The 22836-nt window shown below is 45.5% G+C and overlaps 1 protein-coding gene across 1 annotated transcript in view; it reads left to right on the top strand.

The window, feature by feature from the left end:
* The window catches only part of EIF3K (eukaryotic translation initiation factor 3K), a 75328-nt gene that overhangs the window by 28952 nt on the left and 23540 nt on the right, over positions 1 to 22836 (top strand). The window contains exons 3-7 of the mRNA XM_086490205.1: positions 15011 to 15061; positions 15269 to 15331; positions 15435 to 15485; positions 16502 to 16651; positions 16827 to 16922. Coding sequence (XP_086346331.1) covers positions 15011 to 15061; positions 15269 to 15331; positions 15435 to 15485; positions 16502 to 16651; positions 16827 to 16922 — 411 coding nt within the window. The remainder of the gene's footprint in view (positions 1 to 15010; positions 15062 to 15268; positions 15332 to 15434; positions 15486 to 16501; positions 16652 to 16826; positions 16923 to 22836) is intronic.

The raw sequence follows: 22836 nt of genomic DNA on the forward strand, positions 1-22836 counted from the left end.
CATTTTTCTTTGCATTGATGAGCAACCTATGACTGCGTAGCTCTTTGAAAACAATGGCCAAGTGATGCCTATGCTCCTCTTCATTCTTTGAGTAGACTATCATGTCATCAAAGAATGTACCAACAAACTCTTGGTGTGGACGGAAAATTCTGTCCATCATCCTATTGAACGTAGCAGGAGCTTTTGTGAGACCAAAGGGCATCACTAAAAAATCGTAAAGGCCAAACGTTGTTCTAAAAGCAGTCTTGTGCACATCCTCTGATCTAATGTGGATCTGATGGTACCCACTCTTTAGATCTATCCTGGTAAACATAGCTGCTCCTTCTAATTTGTCCAGAATATCATCAATTCTAGGTATAGGTAACCTATTCTTGATGGTATTCTTGTTCAGTGCACGGTAGTCGATGCACATACGCCATGAGCCATCCTTTTTCTGCACCAACACTCGAGAACAGAATGGAGATGAACTGGGCTGAATCAGCCCCTTTTCTAACAGCTCTTGTACTTGGCCCATTATCTCTTTCTGCTGAGCCGCACTAACCCTGTACGGAGGCTTATTTGTTGGGCTACTGCCTGACACCAAATGTATCGCATGGTCCTCGGGTCTTTCTAGCGGTAATTGAGACGGTAATGAATCGGAAAAACAGTCACTATATTGTTGTAAAAACATTGACCTTTCTTTATCTAGCACAGATAAATTTGATCCATCACCCTTGATCCTTATATCGAGAGGAAGTATGAGGACATGCGTGGATACCTCTTTATGCAGAGCATTGGGAAGAACCCCGATGGGATGGAGGAGAAAGTCTTGTTACTAGCAAGAGTGGATGGCTTAATGCTTAAGGATAAGATTGAACGGGCACAGTCGAGGACTTGCCCGTTGTGCGGAATGGAAGAAGGTTCAAGGTCACTTACGCACCTATTGGTACAGTGCCCTGAACTGGACAATCTCAGAAGCTCAATACGACCCTGTTGGGAACATGCTAGACGGTTGTTAAACAACCCTAGCGGTGAAGATACTGAAGTGTTACTCCTGGGAGGGGAGATTAGCGGAAAGCGATTGCCAGGTTGGGTTGTCCCTCGTGGGGCCCATAATGGTCGTCGTGGACCGCAGCTGAGGAGTGCCTATGCGGATAACGTTGCAACATTCCTTTGCGGGGCCGTACTGCGATACTACAATGCTCTGGCCCATGAGGGTGTTTGAAGCTCGTAGGGCTTGTAGTTATTGCGTACGGTGCGGTCCCGCCTAACATGGTCCTGGGGCTTTTCGAGTGGGCCTTGGTGACCATGGTTGGCCGGATCAGGATGCCTCCTATGAGCCGACGCCCACTTTGGGTATGGCAGTCCTACCGGACATCCGCTGGACGGGGACCTTTTTCTACCAGGCGAAAATCCTCGAGTACTTGGGCAGGATTCAATACGATCTGTGAGTGACAAGGGTCTGTCCCTCTCTCTCAGCCTTGGTCCTTAAATGCATCACTGAATTCGTTTGGTGATTTCCCGACGTTACCCTCGGGTGGCGTGACTAACAAGGGAACATGGACTGACTAACATGGCATGAAAAGACTTTTTTCTCCCCCAAGGGGGAAACCTGCTTCCATTCCCCGTTGACATGCCAAGATACGGCATGGAGGCGCTTTTCCCCTTGTCAGCAAGTTCGCAAGATAACTTGTCTTTGACTCGTTTGCGTGCACGCGAAGCAAAGGCAGTTCCTTGTTGGCTTGCCGGCTTTAGCCCAAAAAAGTAAAAAGTAAAAAAATCCATCACAATCTGACACTTCACGTGCAAAAGCCAGGTACGTAGAAAGATGCTTTTTCATTACAAAAGTAATAGCAGAAGCTGATACAGTGGGAATAGACTCCCCTGTAAGCTTTACATCCAGAATGTGAGTCTTTCCCCTGCTCTGTACAGTGATCTTTTTGTTGTAGGCATCCATGATTCCTTGTACACGAAATAACCAAGGAATACCTAACAACACATCACATCCGTCCAGTGGCTTGATGTAAAATTCTTCAGTATCTACATAGGACTGGATATGTAGGCGCAACTTTCCGATGATGGGTGTCACAGCCTCAGTATGGCCAGGACATGCCAAACCTGCCTCTGCTATATACCCCATCTCTTCAGGTCTGATTCTCAACTTTGAAGCCAATTCTGGGGAAATGAAGTTGACTTTGGCACCTGGATCAAAGAAGATAAGCAATGTTTGATCCTTGACCTTTCCCCATGCTCTGCAAAGGTCGCTTGCATCTGAATTTGGCTTGTCGCCCACCATATCTGGCACTAGATCAGCCATGGGCTTCTTCCCTTTCCTGTCCTTCTTGTCTTCAGAATCAACTGGCCTTTTCTTTGTAGGACAATTGTAAGCAATGTGGCCAGGCTGCTCACAGATGAAGCATTTGTTCTCTGACCTCAGGACCTTCTTTTGCTCTTCCGTCTTGCGAGGAAAACATCTTTTCCATTTCTTCGCTGGTCCCTTTTCTGATTCAGCCGTAGCTTTGTCTTTCCCTGCGTTGGCTAGCTCTTGAGTCACTTTCGGAGCCTCCTTGGGAACATACTTTTCGCTGAATTTTTCTTGGCTGATCCTTCCTTGACGCCAGTATTGAAATCACAATCTTCTCCCTTAAGCAAACCATTGCGAGTGTTTGCTACCTCGATGAGCTGCTTCAAAGTAGTGACTTTGGTCTTCGTGCAGTATTTTCTCAATCCTTTGGGTAGGCCACAACAATATTTTCCAATCTGTTCTGTCAATGGCACAAACCTATAGGAAGTTACTGGAAGTAGAGCTTTCCAAAACTTCCGATTGTAGTCCTCGAGATTCTTGCAAGTGGCAGCATTAAGCTGGTGCCATTCTGTCATGACATCTGCTTCAGAGTCATCAGATAACTATGCTGCTGCAGAAATCTGCTTGAAGTAAATCCATGTGGACGGAGCTTTCCCTTGAAGCAATAAAGTTGTCCACCATTGTCCCGCATTCCCTGTCAAGAAAGTGGCTGCCTTGCGGACCTTTGAAGCCTCTGTAAAGTTTCCCTCTGCATAGGCCTTGTCAAATTGCTGGAGGAATGAGAGAGCCTTCTTCATGTCATCAAACCCTGTAAAGGTCGTGAAAGTCACACATTTGCCACCTTCTTTGTACGGAGTTGGCCTCTCCAGCGGCGTTAAATTGTCATATGGAAGTGACCGAAACATGGGAACACTGTTAGGGTTCATTTGTGTTCCCTGACCGCAATTAAGTTGACCTGGAAATGCCATATTTGGCTGCTGATATGTAATTCCAGCCATACCAAAATTTGCATGTAGCATCCCAAATTGGCCGTGAGTGCTTTGAAACCCTGGTAGCATGCCCGTGACACCATACATGGGGTTAGGCATCATTGTTTGAGCACCCCCAAACACTGTTCCTGGCGTGTAAAACTAATTTCCAAGTGCATGACCAACCATGCTCTGGAATACCGATCCACCTCCAAAATAGCTAAGGTGTACTGAAGGTGGTGGGAAGACCTGGTTCATAGCCTGTAGGTTGCTTCCCTGTCCATTAGAACCAGCTATAGGCTGCTGAAAGTGGCTGGCTGAACTGGTACAGCTTGAAAGACTGGCATCTCAGCCACCTGTTCTTGCACCTTAGGCACAGGTTGTGGAGATTGCATGTTCTTCGTCAAGTGTACAGGTGTTTCCATTGACTCTGTAGTATGAATCACCTGTGCTCGAGCCTTAACAGGCTTTTCAATATGATCCAATGACCCAACTTGGTGAGACGGAAGAGAAGGTTGCAGAAAGGCTAAAAACCTCGGGTTCTGCATTACTTATGTGAACATAGCCACAACAGTAGCCAACTGGGTCTTGAATATATCATCATCCGTCTGTGGTGGTCTTGAAGACCCACCCACTTCGTGTGTCTGTTGACCCTGTGAAGAGGAAACCTCTTCAGTCACATTATCTGTTGCTAATTGGACTATTTTCTTATTTTTAATGATTTATCTCTTTTTAGGATATTTTATTGTGTGCACTAAGAACTGTTAAAAGATTGTTGCTACAGGAACTGCCATCAAGAACGGACAACTCTGATGTGTCATTTGATGGGTGACGGTAAACATCGCGAAGGAGTTTCCGTAAGTTCGGTGGAAAGGGTCGGGTTACGAGTGCCCCTGATGCGTCACATGATGGGTGACGGGTGCATCGGTAAGGGGGCATCCCATAGGCTAAGGAGGAAATCCGAACTGAGTAAGAAATACGCGTAATAACGCAAGCACAAGAATAAAGATGGGTTCTATGAAGCTTTTTACGAAAAGCAGGAACAGTCGCGGAAGGACAGATGTTTTCCCGCGAGGAGTCTATGTCTGCATTACTTCTGTGTCGTGTCCTGCACTCGGGGACGCCTGGAATTTGTCCGTGTAGCATTGTTTTCATTATCTAAGCGAGTTTTTAAAGTTTGAACAGGTTCACACTTTATTTTATTAAAGTGGCCAATCACTTTTAAGTGACGTGGCCTTTATTAATAAAATAAAGCAAGCAACGCTCTTAAAAAAAAAAAAAACCAGCGCTAAAAGCTAACGCAGGGGGCTGAAATTGCGATCTCTCTCTCTCTCTCTCTCTCTCTCTCTCTCTCTATCTAGGCGCGCCAGGCTCTTCTTTTTGGGCCTCTATTCCTGCCGGGTGCCAGACCCTATAAAAGGGTAATCAGCGTTCCAGTTTTCAGCACGCCGGGAGCAGCAGAGGAAGCTAGCGTTGAGATTTTGGAGTAGTGATTGGCGACGGAAATTGCAAGTGTTCGCGTGACGACTGAGTACGGAGGTCGATTCTCCGAGCAAGGAGCGACAGGTATAAGGTGTTGATACGCATTGAGAATTGTTGCTTTGTGTGGTTTGTTTTGTAGGAATCTCCCGTCTTACGGGAAGGCCCTTCACGGGAAGTACGGCTTCACGCCTAAGTCCCTTACGGGAAAGTACGGCTTCGCGCCTAAGTCCCTTACGGGAAGGAACGGCCTTGTGTCCAAGCCCTTTACGGGAAAGCACGACCTTCGGGTCTAAGATTACAGAACGGAGGGGTTTCCTCGGGTTCTCGTGCTTGTATAGGAATTCTCCCTGAATAAAAGAATACTCTTAACGGGGGGGGGGGGGGGACCAACCCATCTTCTGGTCCCCAATATTGTGTCGATCTTCTCCCTTCTCTCATCTTTTGCAAAGTATTTTATTTTTCAGATTTCTAAGTGCTCGTGTACGCTCCCATTTTGTGACAGTGGTATCAGAGCTCAGACTCCTCTCTTTCTTTGAAAAGAAGGACGATTCCGGGAAGAACGGGAGGAACCATGTCGAGCCAAGGGAGAAGCGTTGAAGAGGAGCTTCAACAAGTGCAAGCTCAGCTTGTGGAGTTGCGACAAATCTTACTGTTGCCAGACGTCCAAAAGCTTTTGGGCGGAATGAAGAAAACGAATGGAACTGATGCAGCCAAGCATCCAGACAACACTGTTGGCGTGAGACCACAGGAGGCAAGAGAAGAAGAACGTGCCGAGGTGCACAAAGGATCTTCGGATTGGAATGAACGGCCTACTTCAGGGAAAGGCCAGGAAAAAGTGCTCTCTTTGCTAGACGAGAGCAAGGACATCTCTATCTCATCTCCATCTTATTCTCCTGATTATACTTCTACTTCTCGATCATCTCGTCAGAAGAAGGAAGCCGCTACTCCTACTACCCTACATCAACCCAAAGATAAGCCTTGATTCAAGAAGCATGGTCGCAAGTCTCAACATCGCATGAGAGTCTTCAAATTGGGCGACAAGGACATCAAGTTCGAAACCTACAACGGACGGAGAGACATCTCCAAAGCACTGTCCTTCAGCAGACAGTTTGAAGTCGCCTTTACCAATGGGCACTTCACAGAAAGATCCAAATTACGCCATGTGGGGATGCACCTCAAGGAAACGGCAAGTAATTGGTGGTTAGCCAAGATTCTGGAAGGTTCTCAGGCCAGAACTTGGGAGAGCTTCAAATCTGAATTTTATGAACAATTTCTTCCACCTGACTTCGAGCAGGACATATGGAAGGAATGGGACCGGCTTGCCCAGAAGGAACATGAAAGAGTAACGACCTATGCGGACAAGTATTGGTCGGTTCATCTGAAGGTCACTCCCTTCATGAAGATTGCCGACGAGGAAAAGAAACGAAAGTTCGAAGCGGGTCTTCAATCGCAGCTTTGAAACAGTATGAAAGTGTATCCGCATGAGACTCTTCAGAGGATGATGGAGTCAACAATCATTGCTGAGGATTTGCACTCAACTGGGACGCCCAAAAAAATGGAGCATAGCACTTACCGTGCAACACAAAGAGGAGTCTACAACGACCAAGGAGGCCAAGTAAGAAAACGTCCTCCATCTAGGGACGATGATCATTCTAAGAAGCCAGAGGGCACTGGCAAGCAAACTAAGTATCTTTCTCCTACTCAACTTCAAACTTTCAGAGAGGAAGGAAGATGCTTCTACTGTGGCGAGAAAGGACATATGAAATCGGATTGCCCGCTAAAGCAGCAACGACAAGAACAAGCCTCTACGAGGCAAGAGAAAGCAAGGAAGGAACCCGCACCGCCAAGCTCGAACTCAATTCCAGATGTTCAAGGAAACACAGAAACGGAGAAAGGGAAGCGTCAACTTCTGAAGGGTTGGGGGTCCTTGAACAACCAGCGAGTACTGATTCTTTATGATCCAGGATCCACGGATAACTTCATCTCCCTGGATACTGCGGAACGTTTGTGCCTCACACCGGCTCAGCTTGGCACACCGGTTACATCCGGATCGGCATTCGAGGGGTTGACAACCAATGCAACTCCCGTGCAAGGACAACTCAATCTTCGGATTGGCGAGTACAAGGACCGCGAGTCATTTTTCATGGCACCCATCGAGGGATGTGATATCATCTTGGGTATGCCATGGCACTTCCACATGACACCTATTCTCGATTATGTGGAAAAGACCCTCACTTTTGATCATGGTGGTAAGAAAATAAAGATTCATGCTGATGCAGGAGATTGGCAATTCCCAATTGTAAGCCATATCTCCATTAAGAAAGAAATGAAGAAGTGTGTTTCTGCTTACTTGATTTTTGCATGTGAGAAGGATAAAACTAGTAGAGACTCTCTCTCTAGTCTGGAAATTAAGCATCTTCAATTTATTGAAAAGTACAAAGATTGTTTCACGGAAACACTTCCTGATGAACTCCCTTTGGTATGCCCGGAAGATCACCGCATAGATCTCATACCGGGTAGCTCGCCTCCCAATCAACCCCCTTATCGGGTGAGTCTTGCTCAGCAAGAGGAAATTCTGAAGCAAGTCAACGAGCTTCTAGAGAAAGGGTTAGTAAGGCCAAGTGCTTCACCCTACTGCTCTCCAATTCTACTGGTGCAGAAGAAAGACGGCATGTTTCGAATGTGCATAGACTATAGGTCTTTAAACAAGATCACAATCAAGAATCGCTTTCCGATCCCTCGGATTGATGATATACTTGATAAGTTGCAGGGTGCAAGCGTCTTTAGTCGCATAGACTTAAAGAGTGGGTATCATCAGATACGGATCGCCCCTGAGGATGTCCATAAGACTGCTTTCCGCACAACCTTTGGACTATATGAATTTTTGGTAATGCCTTTCGGCTTGACCAATGCTCCTGCGACGTTCAATCGCATGATGGACCGCATTTTCAGCCCGTATCGAGCTTTTACATGAGTATTCTTTGACGACATACTCATCTTCTCTAAGTCAGAAGTGGAACATCTGAAGCACTTGGACTTAGTGTTTCAAGAATTGCGAAAGCATGAGTTGCATGTGAATGCAAAGAAGAGCGAGTTCTTTCTCTCAGAGATACACTATCTCGGCCATATAGTCTCTCACAATCAAGTGAGTATGGATCCTGCGAAGATCCGAGTGGTAGAAGATTGGCCTATTCCCACTACGATACATGATGTACGTAGCTTCGTGGGATTATGTTCATATTAGCGAAGGTTTGTCCGAGGATTTGCTCATGTAGCAGGACCACTTCATGATCTGACAAAGAAGAAGATTCCTTTTAAATGGGGATCGAGACAAGAAGGAGCTTTTGATGGGCTCAAGTACTTGCTAAGCCATGGACCTATTTTGATAGTGCCTGACTTAAGGAAACCATTTGAGGTTCACTGCGATGCTTCAGGCGATTGCATCGGAGCAGTGTTAAATCAAGAAGGCCATGCAGTGGCCTACGAAAGCAGACGGCTTAAGGATGCAGAGTTGCATGCATCAATCTATGAAAAGGAACTCACGGCTGTGATTCATGCCTTATCCAACTGGAAGCACTATCTTCTAGGAGCGGATTTTGTGATCAAGACTGATCATCAGAGTTTGCGGTATTTTCTTACGCAAAGGAAACTATCCGAGAAACAGATGAGATGGGCCAACTTTTTGTCCATGTTTCACTTCCGGATCCTTCACACGGCTGGGAGTAAGAATGTAGTTGCAAACGCATTGTCTAGGCGGCCAAGGGTGAACGCTATCACTTCAGTGTATCACCAAGAATTAGAAGCACTACCGGATTTGCATCCGAATGATCCAGACTTCTCCACCATTTGGGGAAAGTTACATCGTGGAGAGAATGAGTTTCCCTATTCCATTCGGGACGGTTATCTCTACCACCATCAGGCCATATGTGTGGCGGAACCATTAAGAAAGAAGATCATGGATGAAGCACACGCTTCGCCTTATGTGGGTCATCGAGGTATTCTCCCTACGACCTTAGCAATGGAAAGATATTTCTTTTGGCCTAGCCTTAAAGCAGACATTGATAAGTATGTCAGGGAATGCTTGGTTTGCCAAAAAGTGAAGTATGATAGGCATGAGATGCCTGGGTTGCTACAACCTTTGCCTGTTCCCAATGAACCTTGGGAAAGTATTGCCATGGACTTCATCATGGACCTCCCTAGAACTCAGACTGGAAATGACGCGATCTGGACCATTGTGGACAGGTTTAGCAAGCAAGCACACTTTATACCAGTCAAGAAAACGATCAAAGCAGATCATATAGCTAGGGTCTTTCTAGTACAGATCTCTAAGCATCATGGAATGCCTAAGTCTATTGTGAGTGATCGAGATCCTCGCATGACAGGAAATTTTTGGCGTGCCTTGATGGATAATCTTGGTACAAAGCTGAATTTCTCATCTGCTTACCATCCTCAAACGGAGGGGCAAAGTGAGATAGCCAATTCCACAGTATTGGATATGTTAAAAGCTTATGTGTCAGACGGGCAATCTGACTGGGAGAAATATTTCCCTCTGGTCGAGTATACGTATAACAATACCATACACTCATCAACGGGGAAAGCACCTTCTGAGATTCTCTATGGTAAGCCTTTGCTTTCACCCATCCTTTTAACTAAGGATAAGATCTTTGCAGCAGATGAATTTGTCCGGGATTTGGACACAGTCTACAGGAAAGTTAGGAGAGCTATTCTACGCTCTCAGAAAAAGCATAAGAAAGCTGCAGACAAGCATAAGAGGAATCTCGACTTAACAGTCGGACAATTAGTCTTACTCAAGTTTGAGAAGGCAAGACTTAAGAAACAAGCGTCTCATAAGGGGAAGGTGGTAAAACTTTCTACCCGCTACTATGGGCCGTTTAAGATCACTGAGCAAGTGAATGATGTCACCTTCCGATTAGAGCTACCGCCTAATTGGAAGATCCATAATGCTTTCCATGTCAGTTTACTCCGGACGTATGTGGGACCGCCTCCAAGCCAGCCTAGTGCTGAGGAACCTCTTGAGGTTGAGGAAACGGAAGAAATACTCCAACCGGAGCAGATAGTAAGTCATCAGGAGCGGCCTCTCAAATCCGGAAAGATAACACGGAAGTATTTGCTTAAGTTTAAGAACTATTCCAATCTAGATGCTCAGTGGATGACGTAGGAGGTAGGAGGAATTAGCAGCTTATCCCGAGATACTGGAGGTATATATCCAAGCACTACAGTTGAGGTCAACTGTTTAGAAGCCAGAGGGATGTTGCTAATTGGACTATTTTCTTATTTTTTAAGATTAATCTCTTTTTAGGATATTTTATTGTGTGCACTAAGAACTGTTAAAAGATTGTAGCTACAGGAACTGCCATCAAGAACGGACAACTTTGATGTGTCATTTGATGGGTGACGGTAAACATCGCGAAGGAGTTTCCGTAAGTTCGGTGGAAAGGGCCGGGTTACGAGTGCCCCAGATGCGTCACATGATGGGTGACGGGTGCATCAGTAAGGGGGCATCCCATAGGCTAAGGAGGAAATCCGAACTGAGTAAGAAATACGCGTAAGAACGCAAGCACAAGAATAAAGATGGGTTCAATGAAGCTTTTTACGAAAAGCAGGAACAGTCGCGGGAGGACAGATGTTTTCCCGCGAGGAGTCTGTGTCTGCATTGCATCTGTGTCGTGTCCTGTGCCCGGGGACGCTTGGAATGTGTCCGTGTAGCATTGTTTTCATTAACTAAGCGAGTTTTCAAAGTTTGAACAGGTTCACACATTATTTTATTAAAGTGGCCTGTCACTTTTAAGTGACCAGGCCTTTATTAATAAAATAAAGCAAGCAAGGCTCTTTAAAAAAAAAAAGCCAGCGCTAAAAGCTAATGCACGGGGCTGAAATTGCTCTCTCTCTCTCTCTCTCTCTCTCTCTCTCTCTCTCTCTCTAGGCGCGCCAGGCTCTGCTTTTTGGGCCTCTATTCCCGCCGGGTGCCAGACCCTATAAAAGGGTAAGCTAGCGTTCCAGTTTTCAGCGTTCCAGTTTATTTTATTTGTTTTGAGACCCTCTTTTTGAAGTAGCAAACGGTCGGACATTGTATGGCCAATGTGAACGGTAGATTCACCCGCAGACAGGAAGTGGTCGGCACTGGAATTCGTATGGTAAGAGGATGTCTAGGCTCAGAGCAAGATCATATAGGTTCCCCCCATCACACTTAGCAAGTTGGTGGATACTAGGAAGTGAACTCAATTAAGGCGTAAAGTCAAGGTGGGACTACCAACAAAAAGTATCCGACAGTTGGGCCACATTGCATTTTTGGATGCGGTCCCAATGAGGATAGATGGTCAGAAGACCAGCGGGAGCCCAACGGAAGCATCTCCTAAAATTTAGGGAACTGCTATTTTGGGCTGCGAAATGTGTTCGCGTCATTACCTCCGGTATGACTAGGGGAACACTTTATAACTTTGCCGCGAAGTCAACAGACGCGTCGGTTGGGATATTTTTAAGCGGCGAACCCGAAACGGGAAAATGCTTGAAAATGTGCCAAGTGTCACATTTTCGTGAACTTTCCTCTTGCAGAAAAATGGGCGCTGATTTTTAAGCTCGGAGAGACTTCATTTGCAACCTGTCACAGGTTAAGAGCTATGGAGTGCTTCCTTTCCCTCTCATGTACAGTGTGGTGCTAGGAGTGATGTCCTGCACACTACACACTGCTCTCTCTCTCCCCTACGTGCAGTTATGTGATGCCCCACAAGAGGGCTCCTCATTTGACTGATGTACAGTTGTGTGGGTTCATGCTTTTGTGCTGAGGCAAGAGCCTCCTTGAGCAGGAATAGGGGTAGCTAGCTGCTGCTCCAAAGCAGGCACTGGTGAGGGTCATTACCTCACCGTATAGGTGCAAAATCAGCGCTGTGTATGCGCTGTAAATTCACTGTTTTTCAGCCATACGGACGCCAGGACCATTGAGAATCGTGCCCCACTGGCAGAGGACAGTTAGGGGACTGTTTGGGGCTAAAAACAGGGCAAAAACCAGTAAATACAGCGTGCTGAATTTACTGTTTTTGGACAAGAATCAGAGGGTATACGCCAGTAGAAGCGAGTTCCAACAGGGGAATTGGTTTCGCGCAAGTTTTGGGACTGTTATGTTGCCGAAATTTGGCCAAAACAGGCGGTATCTAGTGGGATACAATCAAAGGATTCCCAGGACTCTTCTTTGTACTTTACCCTCCTAAAGAATAAAGAAATACCAAAAGGGGCACCAATTTTGTGGCCTACAGGTTGTCGGTGTCTGCTCGGAGCATTCTAGCTGCCGAGCCGTGTGTGTATTCAAGTGTTAATTCCCGTCGCAGGTTCTTATTGTAAAGTGCTTTGTGTGTAAGTCTAAAGTAAAGAATTTCGGGTGAAAGCCAACGCCTACCGCCCTACGGGCCGGTTTCAGTAGACTTTAGACTTAAACCTTATTTGGTTTTACCCATTCAATTTGTCGCCTACTTTACCTATGCTTTCAAGACACAACAAAGGGGAAAGGGATACAGGCTGCTAGATTGCACCTGTATAAGTAGACCGACACCAGATTGGCCCCTAACTTAGGCGCCCCTTTCGGTATTTCTTTATTGTTCAGAAGAGGGAATAAACGCTGTGGTTCCCTACAAGCTGCCCCGCACAAACTTGGTTGAATTTCAAATGTTCCGGCCCGGTTTCGGTAGCATAACTGTACTGGGACCCTTCACAGTTAGTATTCCCATGCATTGACTGACTTTCCCGACGCATACGGACACTTTGCAAAACCTGGCGAGAATCTGCAGCACGCTGAATTCTCTGTTTCCAGCCCCGAAAATGCGCCAGATCACCTGTACAGCGGTCCCTTTGCGTCCCCGAACCTCCTGGGGGTATTAGGGACCGTTTAGGGGCAAAACCCTAAACCTGCAAAAATACACAGCAGGCTGTAATTTATTGTTTCGGGCTCCGTTTCGCGTGCCGGTCGCATCTGTAGCAAGTCCTCGAGCTCCCGCACCTGTAGGGCTACTTGCCCTTTGAATCGGACAAGATTTCTGACGTGAAACCTCTCCGAATTCACCTGTACCTGCGGGGGATTAGCCGCTAGCTAATCCAGAACCTGTGCAAGAGGCTCTTGCCTCGGCAATCGCGCATGAACCCACATAATTGTACATTGGTCAAATGAAAAGCCCACTAGAGGGGCATAACATATTGCCATAGGGGAGAGAGAGGGCAGTGCGTAGCGTGCAGGGAATCACTCCTGGCACCGCACTGTACATAGGAGGGAAAGCAAGCTCTCCATAGCTCTTAACCTGTGACAGGAACTTGAAAATGAGCTCACAGCTGACAATCACGTTTTTGCCTTCTTTAGAAGTAGTGAACTGGCCTCAGAGTGCCAAGTGTCACTTATTTGTCAAACTGTACGTAATGACGCGAAGACATTTTCAGGTCCCAAAATAGCAGTTCCCTAAATTTTAGGAGATGTTGCGATTGTATCTTTCTAGGTCATCTGACCCCCTTTGTACACTGCAGCCACACCCAGAACTGAAATGTAGCCTTTGTAGCAAAGGATTCCACTTTGGCTAGTCAATGATCCCACTTTGGCTAACCATAATCCTTGTCCAACCTTAGTGCTCTCTTGCCCTCAGGCCTGGACTCCCTCTGGACAGTTCCACACTAGCTATGCAATGCAGTGCAGTTAGATTTCCAAAAAGTGAAAGTAAATAAATAATAAGAAAGAAATCAACAAAAAGGATAGATAGTAGTCACAAGTTTGCGACAGAGAATCCGACACGACACACGAGATAATCACTTCAAATACTTCACATTTTTAAAATCAGAGTTCAATTCGGGACGACACGGCTTGGCGTAGTTCCGTGCCCAAAGGTATTGGCCCCAAAGATTGGCGCCCCTTTCGGTATTTCTTTTATATTAATGCTTGATCAAAGTTACAACTCCCGCAGGTCCTCGTCTCTCAGACTCTGTGTCCAGACGCACTGAGAATTGAGGCCCTTCGGGCTCTTTTATTCTTACAAGGGATGCCAGAAGCAGAGCCCCAAAAGGAGTAAAATCAAAAGCAAGTAGTCCCAAAAGCAACTGGTAAAAAATCTGCCAGTAAAAGCAGCAGCGCAAATTGCGGAAATCCGTATTGTTGCCATGTCAGCATGTCAGTGCAAATTGCGGAAATCCGTACTGTCTGCCACGTCAGCAAGTCAACGCGAACTGCGGAATTCTGTACTGTTGCCACGTGGCACTTTGCCATGTTAGCATGTCTGTACAGTTTGTGCCCCGTCATCCCATCTGTCTGTAGGTGGTCATGCCACGTCATCAGTTGTGACAAAGTTGGGGTTGACTTCAAGAGCTTTATCCTTCTGGACTATTGTTGAGTCACTTCCATGTTCTTGGCCAGATTTACCGTTAGAATCCATGGTGTGTGCTGCAGAAAGTTTGACTGGATCCTCCATAGAAGAAGAATCGATCGACGCTTTGAAAATTGATACTGTTGTGATGGTAAAGGCACAGGTGAGGCAGTAAATTCATAGCAGACACACAAATAGAACTGAAAATTGGTAACACTTTAACTTGAAAACAAACTGTAGTTGAGACACGAAGTGGTGGAGTTCCACTTCGAGATGCAAAGTCTGGCGCCCCCTTATTGGTATGTGAAGTTCCCATTTGTGAGCCTATGACTAGAGGATGTTTTTGTGAAGTACACGATGGCACTACACATGCAAAAAAGCTAGTTGACATGGCAGTTTTAGGCATGTATATGTGAGCACAAATTCCAGCAAAAAGCTAACTTCATTGTTCCGCGCATAAACTCAAGGTCAAAGGTCCAATGGAGCAGTTTGTCTAACATTATGTCGAAAGAGGCATCAATTTATGTTATGATTGTCCTCAATGCAAACATCGCATTCAAACCACAATGACTCAGTGGTGAAGAGGGTGGCAAATGTCGTGGCTCTCCAAGATTGCTTTACCCAGCTTAATGGAAGTGCAATGAGAATCGAGATACTTCATCCCATCAGGCTATTATGTCTGTTTTGCATCTGCCACAGTCAGCCTCAACTTTGAGGTGTTGCAATTTGGAAGTCCTCCTTCAGCCAGCCTATTGCTAGAGCTGTAATTGTTAATCTGTTTGAAATTTGGAGAGTGCTTGTGTGGTGGACTGTTGTTAACATGGGTTTAAGGACGAGTATTTTTTTTCTGATTGATAGTTTATTGGAGGGCTAGCTTGGGTCAGTTTCAAGTGCGAACACTTAGTTTTTTGTTCTGTATTTTGCAGTTTGAACCGTCTCGAATGAATATCCAAATTGTGGCAAGAATCCTTGTGAAGGTTTGTGTTCTTCAATTTTTGCACTTACAGGGTTATGTGGGTTACTGAATCAACTTGCCTGCGCTGTTTCTAATTTGACTTCATGCCTTTGAGGTTCTATCTGGCAACGTTTTTCGATTGAGTAGTTTCATTAGAGTTCATAAATTGAGGGGATTTGATATTGCTGACTACCATAGCTTCATAATGTTCTGTCTGGGGCCATGACAGGCATTGATGGCGCTTCCTGCACCAGACTTCAATCTTTGCATGTTTCTGATACCTGAAAAGCTTGTATCCTGAGCCAGTGGCTATCGGACTTTATGATTTTTGTGATTTTGTAAGTTGGCATGTTTGCATGCAATGTCTATGCAATGAACCTTAACTCAAGGCCCAGCAAATGGAGGATCCCTTCCTGACATTGATTACTCTTGCTCATTTTTTGGAGGTATGCTCTTTCACTCTTTTTTATGATAAAAATTTCATAATTCAAAGGGTTGGTGCTTTGTGCTCTGTTAGCAAGGTCTTCTGCATAATTGACAAGGGGAGTTCTTGGTTATTGTTGTGATAAAAAATTGTTTGTATCTATTATCAATACATACTGAAGGCTGGAACCGTTGTTGCTTAGGTTCATACTTCTTCAGTGTCTTAGAGGTTTCATGTAGGAGAAAGGCACAATGTTATTTGATTATCCTCACTTGACAAAGAGTTAAGGGAGTAAGACACAGATACTACCTGCCAATCAGGGTTGTCACTGTACGACCGTATGGTTCTGTACTGGAAAATACAGTGTATTTCAAATTATATTGTAGGGTTGGATAAGTACCGTGTGTTTGCTAAAGAACTCTTTAAAATAATAAAAACTTCTGCAAATTACCTCATGACTTGGGACTATACCTAGGTCTAAGGTTAATACTACTCATGAAAAATGACTTAGGGAGTGGCAACAAAGACCAAGACTCAAGGTACAGGCTATAAAATAAAAAAGAAAGGCTGGACCGTATTTGTAAATGTACGGCTGTACAACCGTATAGTTTACAACATGGGCATTCGTACAATTTACGGAAACTTCCATACTCTGGATTACTCGTGTGTTTTTTGTGCTGTGACTCTGGCCATCTAATAGGAGACTGTTAAGCTTCAGGGATTTTGTATCCATTTTTAAATATGTGTGGAGTGGTGCATACTTCGTTGTTCCCAGTTTTTTTGTGTTAGGAAAAATAGAATATGAGATTCACAAGCCTAAATGCTCTAGTGCACTTTCTGAATCAGAAAATAACAAACATCTTTGCTCCATTTCTTCTTGAGTCACACAGCTTATGATTGGTATCACCAAATTTTACTAATGACGCTTGTTTGACAAGTACCATAGTTTCGCAGTCATGTTGAAACTGATCGTCCAAGTATGTCATCTTTTGGTACTGAAATGAATGAGTTTCTTAGTTATTTTGCTTTTGAATACAGACAGCTAGATTCAGGGAGTTTTGGGATGAGGCTGCTAGAAATCGCCATATTTTGGAGGTTGTTCCAGGGTTCGAGCAAGCAATACAAGGATTTGCTTTGCATGTTCTCTCTCTTTCTTACCAGAGGCTACCACGACCAGTTCTTGCTGAGGTTCTCATGTGATAAATCAAGAAAGGCTACTTTGTACAAGTGTTATCCATTTGACTTAACATGAATTTTATGTAGCTGTGGGTGTTTGCATTATGCTAATCAGCAATCATTTTCTGTGTGTTTTTCAATTTGAGACAAGGATTTTGAACTTGTTGTGTTTAATTGACAATTTCAGGCCATAAACATGGAAGGTTTATCGCTAGACAAGTTTTTGGAGCATCAGATTGCTAGTAATGGTTGGTCTGTGGAAAAGGTTTCTGGTGGAGGACAAGTGAGTTCCTTCTCTTTTGTAAAAAGCACAATCAATGTAGAGAACAATTACTTTCTTTTGACTGCCATAGGTATTTGTTTTACCTTTGCGGGTCTCGTGGGATTCGCTTAACTATGATGCAGGGGCAAGGAGCGTGCACGCGCGCGCGCGTGTGTGTGTGTTCAGAGAGAGAGAGAGAGAGAGAGAGAGAGAGAGAGAGAGAGAGAGAGAGAGAGAATTATATTAACGTCTTCAAAGGCCAAAGTAACCTATGAGACCAGAAAGTTACAGTGTGGTGGATTTGATACAAAGTCAGAGAAACAAGATGACAAAATGACAAAATAAAATACGATGGAATCCTAAACTGCTAGGTGTGAACTAAGTAGCTAGCTGGGATAGCTAGATCACAAGAGATCCAGCATCGGTCGTTGGCGGATCTCATCAATCTCCTCCATGGTCAGTAGTCTGACCGGGCGTCGTGCATGTCGGGCCAAAGTGATCCGAGTCCTTTGATGCAGCCTCCGTCGATGCTGTGTAGTCCTCCGCAATCGTGGGCGTCTGGATCTCCCCGGCTCGGTCGATCAGTGTGCCTCTGGTGTGAGGCGACAAGCTCTGCTGTGGTAGTAGCTCTTCTGGATGTCCAGTGGTAGCTCTAAAGAAGTCTGTGATCTATCTCTGAGACTGGCTAGCCTCTCCTCTCATCAAGCTCTCTCAATATCTGCGCAGCTCGAGCAAAAACAAACCTTGGCATCTCTGATCCTCATACCGCATGACTTTGGAGAGTGGTCCAAAGCCCTCTCTGAACAAGCAATGGAAGCGGCCTCGTATCTTGTAGTAGACGGGGCAGTGGCATGTGTAGTGCAACTCTTGTCTCAGGCTCGATGTCACACAAGGGGCATGTCCTGGCCTCTGCTGGTACTCCGTTGTATCTCCCAGTTTTGTCCGCAGCTGGTGTGAAGATGTGCGTATCTGGCCAATAGCACATCGTATCCCATGAGACAAGGGTGTCCATGTATCTGGGCCTCGTCACAAAACCATCCTCCGTATGCTGGAGAAGATGTTGTCACAAGACGGGCACCACGTGCCAATAGAAAAGAACAGACTCAACAGACCTTTAGCACTTCAATAACAATTGAACTGAAAGAGAGAGAGAGACGACACGCGACACGGAGTGGCGGAATTCCACCCCAGAGAGTATTGGCCCCAAACCTTGGTGCCCCTTTCGGTATTTCTTTATACTGGATCATCAAAGTACAAGCCGGTACTCCAGACTCAACACCTTCTCCAGGAAGCATGCCAAAGAATGAGCCCTAGCCTCATATTTAAAGGCCCTTGGCCTAAAAAGCAATTACAGTGAAAAGCCTTAAAACTTAAAAGCATCTGGTCCAAAAGCAAAGCCAAAAAGTTGCCAGCATAAATCACGGAAATCCGTACAGCTTGCCACGTCATCAGCCAGCGCAATTTTCGGAAATCTTCTTGCTGCCCTTAGGGTTAGGGTTGTTTTTGCAGTTTTAGGGTTAGGGTTTGGAGGTTTTAGGGTTAGGATTTCCAGAATTAGGGTTTGCAGGTTTTAGGGTTTTTGATTTTAGGAATAGGGTTTCAGCAGAATTAGGGTTTGGACACGTCAGCAGTTTGTTACATCTCCCCTTCTTGAAAGAGAGTAATCGTCCGCGATTACAACATATCTGCAAAACAACTCAAGTTAGCTTAAAAATTTCCGAGGGTCATTCCGAGGGACATTCGGAGGGACAATTAGTTTGCTCTTTTTATTAAGGAATTAGCTTCTCCTTTCTGCTCTTTTGATCAAGGAGTTAGCTTCTCCTTTCGACTGTTTTGATCAAGGAGTTAGCTTCTCCTTTCGTCCAGATCGGAACTCTTGATATTCCGGCGTAGTAAAATTAGCCATCACACCCAGACCGTATTGATCTTCCACGGGTGTCTTGATGAACTGAAATTACATACCCAGGCAATCTCATCCAATTAGGAATATTCAGTAATTGACACATCACAATGCAACACAAATGCTCACATATGCATGTTACAAGACACAACAAACAGCGCCGCTGAGCACTCCCCTGAGACAAACGGTCTGCGGTATGAAGCTACTCAACGACTACCTCGTCACTCCCTCCGCAAATAACCTACAAAGGTCCGGGCCATGAGCTTAGAAGACTGTACAACCAAACGCTCCCCAGACCGCAATCTGCGTCGCTCGGAGGTTCAAGCATACAACCAAATGCTCCCCAGGCATTGGCCTGCGTCGTTCGGAGGTTTTCAAACATACAACGAAATGCTCCCCAGGCATCGTCCTGCGTCGTTCCTAGGTTTAAACAATACCAAAACAGTATTTCTCACTTCTCCACCCGGGAGTAAAAATCATCAATCAATGAAACCAGTATTGAAACCAGAGTCAAAACATTTCAAATCGGCACCAAGACAGGTTTAAAACAGATACCATCCATTTCAAACAAATTCCAAATAAGATCAAACAGAACTCAAACTTAAAAAGCAATCTCGACATCAGTCGAGCTCGAAAAGTCGATCGACTTTCCATCTTGAAACCTACTCCAAAAATTAGGGTTAGATTCCTTCCATTAGGTCGTAGCCGAGCACAGCATGGTCCATCAGCTCTTGGACAAACAGTGTTGCTTTGGCGGCGATGATAGTCCCAAGATAGCAATCGCACTGAACCTCCGAGGTCATCTGCTCGTGAAGAGACATCTATTGAGAGATGTTGAGAAATTTCAAGATATAATCTGCTAAGGTTTTCATGGCAAGCATTTCTGCCAGAAGTTGCACTCCGAAGGAGGATGTCAGAAACCATATAACTTAGGGCAAATTTTTATTTTTTTCTTGAAAGCTTGCCAAGTACTTGGAGTATGCTGCTTGGTAGCTGTAGACATCAATATCTGCATGGCACTCCTTCTGAGAAAAACAGTGACTTGAAACAAATCTGGATCCTTCACTTGCAAGTGATCTTAATTGGCTTATGCCCTGTAAGACATGAGCGGTGAAGACGGGAGCGTGCCCGATGCGCGATGAAGTAAGGGTGGGAGTGGTTAATAAGTCCCAGTTGGAGGCCGAAGATACCTCAAATAAAGCTCTGTCTGCTCTTTTGTGGGACCGGTATGCTTTCAGAAAAGCACACGCTTGATGCTCTGATACCACTGTCACAAGAGGGGCACCATGTGCCAATAGAAAAGAATAGACTCAATAGACCTTTAGCACTTCAATAAAAACTGAACTGAAAGAGAGAGAGACGACACGCGACATGGAGTGGCGGAATTCCACCCCAGAGAGTATTGGCCCCAAACCTTGGCGTCCCTTTCGGTATTTCTTTATACTGCATCATCAAAGTACAAGCTAGTACTCCAGACTCTGCACCTTCTCGAGGAAGCATGCCAGAGAATGAGCCCTAGCCTCATATTTAAAGGCCCTTGGCCTAAAAAGTAATTACAGTGAAAAGCCTTTAAACTTAAAAGCATCTGGTCCAAAAGCAAAGCCAAAACGCTGTTAGCGTAAATCACGGAAATCCATACAGCCTGCCACGTCATCAGCCAGCGCAATTTTCGGATATCTTCTTACTGCCCTTAGGGTTAGGGTTAGGGTTTCCAGAATTAGGGTTTGCATGTTTTAGGGTTAGGATTTCCAAAATTAGGGTTTGCAGGTTTTAGGGTTTCTGATTTTAGGGTTAGGGTTTCAGCAGAATTAGGATTTTGGGCAGAATTAAAGTGTGGACACGTCGGCAGATTGTTACAGATGCTCTCTGTAGAAAGCCATCTTCGTGCCCAGCTCTTGTGTTGGCAACTTGGTTGTTTCCATGTCCTCCTGGTGTCTAGTTGAGTCAGGTCTTGGCGGATGAGCCTGGTGATCTCCGACTGTGTAAGAGTCAGAGAGGGTGCATCCAGTGAGTACTGGAAGGGAGGTAATCTGTCTATGCTGAACCCATGCCGCCTGAAACCATGATGTCATCTCCCCATACTAGCATGTTGTATCTCCCTGCATGGCTAACTGTCGAGAGGATTCAAGTGCAAGGCGGGAATATGTGTCTCTGGGAAGTTCCCACATGTGGTGTATGAAGGAGACAGATCTAGTGAGCGCCTCAACCACTATTGGGGGCTCGGGCAGCTAGCTCTACTCGGACAATAGCACGTGGTACTGAAGCCTTAGCTCTAATGAGCTGCGAGATCATAGAGACCAAAGGCTTCTCCATGTCCCCCCATCCATCAGTGCGGCGTGTCCTCCCGTGAGGATCCAATGAAGGTCCCCAAATCTCAGCTCCATAAAGCAATGCAGAAGCCACCAGAGTGTCAAAGAGCTAGAGCTTCGTCCGAGGCTCCTGAAACTGAACCTCTGAACACATCCTTTCCAATTTACCAATGCTGCATGGGCTCTAGTCAATTTAGTCTCTGCTGCCCTTCTCAATGAAAATGCTGGTCTCACCAGCATGTGACTACTATCTATCCTTTTTGTTGATTTCTTTCTTATTATTTATTTTCACTTTTTGGAAACACCCCTTGGGAAATCTAACTGCCTTGCATTGCATGGCTAGTGTGGAACTGTCCAGAGGGAGTCCAGGCCTGAGGGCAAGAGAGCACTAAGGTTGGACAAAGACTATGGTTAGCCAAAGTGGGGTCATTGACTAGCCAAAGTAGAATCCTTTGCTACAGAGGCTACATTTCAGTTCTGGGTGTGGCTGCAGTGTACAAAGGGGGTCAGATGACCTAGAAAGATACAATGGCAACATCTCTTAAAATTTAGGGAACTGCTATTTTGGGACCTGAAAATGTGTTTGCGTCATTACCTCCGGAATGACAAGGAGAACATTTTCTTACTCTGTTGTGAAGTCAATTGGGCAACCGGTTGGGAGATTTTTAGGCGGAAACCCCGAAACGGGAAAATGCTTAAATTCGCCAAGTGGCACATTCTGGTGCACTTTCCTCATGCATGGAGATGTGGCACTGAATTTGAAGGGAAAAGGAGCTCATTTGCAGATTTTTGTCACAGGATAAGAGCTATGGAGTGCTTCCTTTCCCTCCTATGTACAGTGCGGTGCCAGGAGTGATGCCCTGCACGCTACGCACTGCCCTCTCTCTCCCCTATGGTAGTATGTTATGCCCCTCTAGTGGGCTTTTCATTTGACCAATGTACAATTGTGTGGGTTCATGCGCGATTGCCGAGGCAAGAGCCTCTTGCACAGGTACTGGATTAGCTAGCGGCTAATCCCCCGCAGGTATAGGTGAATTCGGACAGGTTTTCACGCCAGAAATCTCGTCCGATTCAAAGGGCAAGTAGCCCTATAGGTGCGGGAGTTCGAGGACTTGCTACGGATGCGACCGGCACACGAAACGGAGCCCGAAACAGTAAATTACAGCCTGCTGTGTATTTTTGCAGGTTTAGGGTTTTGGCCCTAAACGGTCCCTAATATCCCCGGGAGGTTCGGGGACGCGAGGGGACCGTTGTACAGGTGATCTGGCGCATTTTCGGGGCTGAAAACAGAGAATTCAGCGTGCTGCAGATTCTCGCCAGCTTTTGCAAAGTGCCCGTATGCGTCGGGAAAGTCATTCAATGCGTGGGAATACTGACTGTGAAGGGTCCTAGTACAATTATGTTGCCGAAATCGGGCCGGAACAGCTGAAATTCAGCCATGTTTGTGCGGGGCAGTTTGTAGGGAACCACAACGTTTATTCCCTCTTTTAAACAATAAAGAAATACCGAAAGGGGCGCCTAAGTTAGGGGCCAATTTGATGTCGGTCTACTCATACAGGTGCAATCTAGCAGCCTGTATCCCTCTCCCCTTTGTTGTGTCTTTAAACTACAGGTAAAGTGGGCGACAAATTAAATGGGTGAAAGCAAATAAGGTTTAAGTCTGATGTCTACCGCCCTTTTTGAAAGTACAGGCCGGTTTCATGGTTCCATCGCCAGGATTAAATCA

This window comes from Adiantum capillus-veneris, chromosome 19 (assembly GCF_014529385.1).
Source record: "Adiantum capillus-veneris isolate H3 chromosome 19, ASM1452938v2, whole genome shotgun sequence".
NCBI classification, from domain to species: domain Eukaryota; kingdom Viridiplantae; phylum Streptophyta; class Polypodiopsida; order Polypodiales; family Pteridaceae; genus Adiantum; species Adiantum capillus-veneris.